Source organism: Vigna umbellata, chromosome 2 (assembly GCF_029865625.1).
Source record: "Vigna umbellata cultivar VRB3 chromosome 2, Vumbellata_1.0, whole genome shotgun sequence".
NCBI classification, from domain to species: Eukaryota; Viridiplantae; Streptophyta; class Magnoliopsida; order Fabales; family Fabaceae; genus Vigna; species Vigna umbellata.
Window position 1 is genome coordinate 26,344,732 of NC_142166.1, and position 6,815 is coordinate 26,351,546.

At 31.0% G+C, this 6,815-nt stretch overlaps 1 protein-coding gene across 1 annotated transcript; it reads left to right on the top strand.

The window, feature by feature from the left end:
• Positions 1–4,164: 4,164 nt before the first annotated feature.
• On the top strand, positions 4,165–6,815 carry LOC148203706 (uncharacterized). The gene is made up of 7 exons (XM_088107724.1): positions 4,165–4,191; positions 4,277–4,480; positions 4,585–4,725; positions 5,713–5,749; positions 5,855–6,132; positions 6,255–6,403; positions 6,779–6,815. Exons 1-7 carry the CDS (start codon positions 4,165–4,167, stop codon positions 6,813–6,815), a joined length of 873 nt encoding a protein of 290 aa, XP_087963850.1.

The window sequence follows — 6,815 nt, forward strand, 5'->3', positions numbered from 1 at the left end:
ACCAACGCCATCTTTCTCTATTCAATTCACTTCCTCACTCCATGTATAACACTTTTTCCATCTCGCACTTTATCATGTACACTTCCCTCTATTTTCAATGCTTAATGGCAAAATGGGTTTAAGTTCAGTACAATATTAGTTTGTCAAAAATAGATTGGATGAAATTGATCTTTCAATTAAAAACAGGTAAATTCTACAATTTGACCCGTTTCGTTGTCGGATTTACGGGTTAGCTAATATGTTTTTTTTTTCTATAATTGAAAGTTTAATATTACATAAAAATTGGATAAATTTTTTTTATATGAAAACAAGTTCTACGAGTCGATTTCGAACTGAAAAAGTCTAAAACAGATTACTGTCCGAATTATAAAATAAGTTATTGTACGAATTATTTCAAATCTTAGTCAAGCTGATTCAAATTTTTACTGGCCTATATCTTATCATAATCAGATTATTAGACTCTGTTAATATGAAATGTCCTATTACATATTTAATTTTTTTTTAATAAAATTAGACTGTTTGAATGACTGGACTAACTTACGAAACTGATGTTCCATACGAATAAACTTGTCAAACCAGACCAATGGGACTCCTGAATTAAAAAGTTGTCACAATCTATTTTTTTACCAAACTGACCCGAAGCTTACCTTTTTTTACCATCCCTGCCTCATACCTTTATTTAAATCGGATATAAAACTATTCCTTTTTTCGTATTTGAACCATTATTCGTGTTGCTGCTGCATCGTAATTTCCATGATCCATTTGCCTGATTCTTCATGATTCAACAATTATAGCCTTTACTGTGTAACTTTCTGTACGTGCTTAGTTGTCTTTTTTGGTGTGTCCAAACTTATTTTCATTTCATTAAATTATTATAATTAGAAAATTGAACACGACTTTATTATATTCTAAAACATATAATTTAAAATATTTTCTTACATGATATTAGAACTTATAAATTGTTTCATAAATACTTTATTCTATTATTTAAGAATGAAATGAATTAAAAGTACATTTTTACCCTTTCGATACAAAATTATATTATATTTATTTGAACAGGTAATTAAATAAAGTTTTAACTTTGATATAAGTTATCAATATTTTAAATGAGATTTACCAAAAACACAACACCAACTAAACAAGAATGAATCCACACATAAAAAGCTAAAACTACTTTAAATTTAAAATCTAGACAATAAATTATTAACTTTCTTCTATATCTTATTTAATAACTTGTTTAGCCTATAGTAGAACTTATACTCGGACTTAAATTTCAAAAAACATCAAATTAATATATAAAAAAAAAATTATATCAAAGTCAACTAACTTATAATTTGATTGAAACACATTATACGAAAGAAATGCAGCTTCTTGTTGATTAGTGTATGCTTAGTTGATATTACATGGGCAATGCAGCTTCTTGTTGATTAGTGTATACTTAGTTGATATTACATGATGGGCAAGGGGTAAAATAGAGAAAACGAAGGTTTCTCTCTTTTTTTCTTCCGAGTCTCGTTCGTTGACTCAATGTTACATTTCTAGCTGGCGGCAATCTTATAAAGTTTTCTTTGTCCTGCTCTATATTATTTTTATTTTGTTTATATCTTTTCACACCGTCTATCTATTTGCATTTTCACACCGTCAATGTTACACTTCTTTTCTCTTAATATTGTTACCTTTCAACCTTATGAAAAATAGTTATGCATCTTATTTGATGTTTAATAAAAAATTTATTATAATTTGTTTATATTATAATCAATAAATAAACAAAATTTAATTTAGTAAACTTTTAATCATTGAATTAAATTTTGTTTGTACTCACTAAATAATCAAAATAATACAAATTATTATTCAATTAAAATAGTTTTCGTACTATATGTTAATTTTCAAAACATTTTGTATACTCACAATATGTCACAGTATATAGTATTATTTTATTTATTTAAATGTATGTGTATATATACATATATTTTATCGTTAAAGTTTCACGTTATTTTTCGTGATTATACTTAGAATAAATTATGTCCTTTATTAGTATTTTTTTTATATTTTGTGAAACTTATTTTAATATTCATAAAAGTTAAGTAAACGAGTTTCCAACATTTTTTTTCGGTATCATAAAATCACAACAAAAATTCACCAAATATATGAACATTATATTATTAGACATAATAACCATCAAAATCATAATAAGATAATAAATAAAGTGTAAGTCAATCAATTTGTCTATAGTAGATGTGTTTATACTTATGCAAAATAATATCAGTAACGCTATTAATTCTAATAAAAAAATTGTTACGCATTGATACACAATTCAGTCGAATAATTCATAAAAAGAATGTGTTTTAGCATGATATAACGCGAGTTAAAGAAAAAATCAAGACTAAAATTGTGTAACAATCGAGTATATAATAACAAACAAATCATATATAGTTAAGAAACAAGAGAACAATTTCAATAATAAGAAAATTTATAAACCTGATATTTACATCTGTACTGTAGGACCACTTCAATCCCACCGAAACAACATGTTTTTCTTTGAATTGTTAGTGTAAAAAATACTAAAATCTTTTAGGAGTACCAACGCTTGAGGAGGTCGCTCATTTTCTTCCAGAAACAATAATCATTTGAACTGACAAACCACCCCACATAGATCTCAATGTCAAATAAGTCACAAATCAGGATTTCCAACCTCAATATCAAGTTCATAACTCTCAAGTTTCATCTTCCCATACAAATATTTATGATCAATTGTCTATGTCATCAACTATGAATGATCCTTTGTGGTATCCCAATAGTGGGGCATCTCACCACATCACAAATGGTGCCTACAAATTTCTCCTCAAAACACCTACACTATTATTGAAAATATCAAACTTGGAAATGGATCAGATCTACATTATTTTTTTTTTAATCATAGGTCTTATGCAAATTCAATTTTATAATGTTGTATTAATTGTTTCTGTTTAAAAGTATTTTGGTATGGAGTTAGCAGTATATGATTTTGACTATTCTTGTAAAATACGATTCTTTTTCTAACAGTACCATTTTGTTTTAATATTTTTGGAGTAGAAAATTTATAGTTAATACTATAGTTTTGAATTAGGTTTCAAAAATTTTTATTTTCAAATTTTTCACCATGATAATTTTTAACGAAAATAATTGATAAACCTTTTAAAAACTAGCACATTGTGGTATTTATGTGAATAATTAGTGTTTTTTCCTTAGAATTTATGAGGTTGGGGTAACTTTTTACATTAAGGTAAGGGGGATCTGGGTATGACAGAAAATTAGTGGTTGGTTAGAAGGCCTTAGCCGTACTGGGCCTTACGGACTTCGATAGTTAAGGTGCCGCCCTAGGTTACGCCTCCTACATCATACATACGTACATACGTATACATACGTGTATATCAACTACTAATGTGTGAATCTGCATCAGACAAGTTCATCTTCTGCATCAGACAAGGTCATCTTAGTTTTCAGCTTTTTCATACATATTTTCGATGCTGATAACATTTCCACCAGATAAACTCAATTCATAAGAAGAAGAAAAGGTGAGAAATACGTATACATACGTGTATATCAACTACAACAAGTTCATCTTAGTTTTCAGTTTTTTCATACATATTTTCGATGCTGATAACATTTCCACCAGTAAACTCAATACAGAAGAAGAAAAGGAGAGAAAGCAAATGATAAAAAGAGAAAATAAATGAACGATGATAAAACAAATAATCTTATTGTAATTGTACTATACATGGGTAGCCGACCGTCCTAGGAGAGGACCATCTACACCAACCGGTAATTCAATGATTGTGAGTCACATGGATGTCGTTAATGACCGATTAATACACTTGTTGATCATATTAGTGGAAAATATAAGGTATTTATGGGCAAATAGCAGTATGTTATTAAATATTAATGGTTTGATTGTCGTATCAAATATGAATATACGACATTATTGTCATATCCAATATGAATTAATAAGTTTGATTGTCAGAAGCCCTATAAATATAAGGTTAATGTCCAGGTAAAGACATCTTAATCTATTACAATAAAATATAGACCTCTTTATGAAACATATCTGAAGCGTCGGAGTGTCTTCTACAGATCAACAACTCATCAAAGTGGATCACTACTGGAAAAACGCAATTTACAGACGGCATGTTACCGAAGGCTTTGAAGCCCTCGGTATTGAGATGATTAGCGAAGGCTTGTAAGCCCTCGGTAACATTCTCTCTGATTTAAGTCTCAGATTGGAATTTTCGTTCCCCAGTTTCATTTTCTTCACGCTTCGTCGTTTTCTCCAAATTTTCCAATTTCCCTCCCCTTTGTTCTCTTCTCTGAAGCTTCCCTCTTCCCTTCCCTATTCTGCTCGTGCCCTCCAATGTGCCCTCCAATATTGAGCGATTCTGGGACAAGTGAGGGTTGGTTGGTTGACACTGGTTTGGGGATCCTTTGGCTGGGATTGAAGATGACGGTTTGGGGTTCTAAGCCTAGGTTCGCTGAGGCCGGTTTGGTGGTTTTGCGGTTGGGTTGGTTGACGCCGATTTGGGGATTTTGCGGCTGGGTTCGTTGACGCAGGTTTCGGGGTTCATGGGAGATGTCCGGAACGCGGCGGCAACGACAGTCTCACTGAAGGTTGGTAGATCTGGAGCAAATAGCATTGCGATTGTGATGGAGGTAGCAAGACGCGCTACGGCTGTTTTTGTGGTGGCTCTGCCGGTCTGCGAAGGGGACAAGAGTGTGTGGTTGTGAAACTGTAGGTTTGTTATAATTAATTATGAAATAAAAATGAAATTGACTTTGCATATGTATGAGTTAAAAGTAAAAATTTGGAATTGGAGTCTGAGATTGAGATTGAGATTGAGTTTGAGTTTGCACTTGAAAGAATGGGAGTTCAGCAAAAGCTCATTTCTTTCTTCTTTCATTCTTCTCTTGTATTCATCATGATTCCTTCAAAATCTTCAAGTATCTATATTATATGATTGATTGAATATAATACTGTATGATGTAGTGATTCATTACATGGAGAAAATATTGAACGAATAAATGGTGCTCTTTAAGTGATTTTGTCTTGAAGCATGGTTAGAAAATGTTATTGTATTTTGTACTTTAAAATGAATAGAAACTGGGACTTGTGTGAAATTTACATACTGGTCAATATTTGATGAGTATACTGTGTGCTTTTTTAATCCATATCACACCCTTTTGAAGTTCCAAATGTAAGACCAGTAAGTAATCTTATTTACGAGATCCTAGAGTCTGTGTTTGGAATACATTTAGATAAAATTATGTGCTTCTGAATATTTTGGATGCCTTTATAAGGCTTTCTGTTGAGCTGTGAGACTTAAGCATGTTTTCATGATAAAATTTGAATAACTGTAGATATTATGATCATCGTTTGGCATTTCCTTTGCTTTTAAAACTTCATATCACGCAGGCTTGATTTTTTCAGTTTCTAGTGTATCGGGTTAGGATTTGTAGTCTTGCTTTTCTATGATGGGTCTTGGTCTTGGTTGTTTATTTATAATATCATAGCTTATGACACATTCCTTGTATCTTCATAGATTGTTAATAAGGGATGTTAGTTTCTCAGTTTCCTGTTTTATATTTAAATTCTTCACAAAACTGCTGCTTTAAACGGGTTGTTGTTAATTTCAATGGACATTTGCTTCTGTTATTAACATAATTTTATTTATTATATTTCAGACCATGGCCAAATCTTTTGAGGTTACTAAGTTACCAGGTACATGAAGTTATGAATTTTATTTAATCCATTTTGTTTTGTATAACTAGCTCTTGATGCATTTTCTAAAAACCACTAGAGCTCTTATGCAACATGATTTTGCAGTTAGATCAGCCAAGTTTATTGCACGCAGACAATGGGTTGTTGCCGGAGCTGATGATATGTTTATTCGTGTATATAATTATAACACGATGGATAAGGTCAAAGTATTTGAAGCACATACTGATTACAACTATTTTCTTCTTTTTCAGATTTGGAATCTTGGCTCACCTGACCCTAATTTTACATTGGATGCGCATCAGAAAGGAGTAAATTGTGTTGATTATTTTACAGGTGGTGACAAACCATATCTAATCACTGGTTCTGATGATCACACTGCCAAGGTTTTGTTTTAATATTTGTTTTTGTTTGTTTGCTTCTTTGATTTATCTGTTTATGCAATTATATACATACATATATGCATATAACATATGAAGAGGAATAACAGTTGAAACTTACGAAACAGGTATGGGATTATCAGACCAAAGGTTGTGTCCAGACCCTAGATGGTCACACACACAATGTATCTGCTGTATGCTTCCATCCTGAACTTCCTATAATCATTACTGGTTCTGAAGATGGTACAGTACGCATATGGCACTCCACAACTTATAGGTAAAGTGGAATGCACAGATTACTGAGTTATGAGGTTTAATATTATGCTTATTGCATTTGTCACTTTCCTCTAGATTTTTTTTCTTCAATAGTCATCACTTGTGTTGGAAATTGGATTATTTGTTTATGGTTGACTTTTGACCTTAGAGAATAAAACTTATATGGGTCTGCCCTTTTTGTTTATTCTGTTTGTATAAGTACATAAAAAGAGTGGAAAGGTTTATTTTGGTGACTATAATGTCTAGATGTGATTTAAAATTAAGATAGCACATATTGAGATTGATAGGACATATTTAGGTGTCTGGTTTTAAGTTGTTGCTATATTTATTCGAAGTATATTTTCAAAATTTGTTTTATGGTTTGATCTGCTTGCAGGCTGGAAAACACATTAAATTTTTTTGCAATTTCTTAA

Bases quoted from the DNA above. Each gene is read 5' to 3' on its own strand.
- LOC148203706 (XM_088107724.1), top strand. From the start codon at position 4,165: ATGTTACCGAAGGCTTTGAAGCCCTCG. The intron at 4,192-4,276 runs GTATTGAGATGA...TTCGTTCCCCAG, and splicing joins CGAAGGCTTTGAAGCCCTCG to TTTCATTTTCTTCACGCTTC. The intron at 6,133-6,254 runs GTTTTGTTTTAA...CTTACGAAACAG, and splicing joins CTGATGATCACACTGCCAAG to GTATGGGATTATCAGACCAA.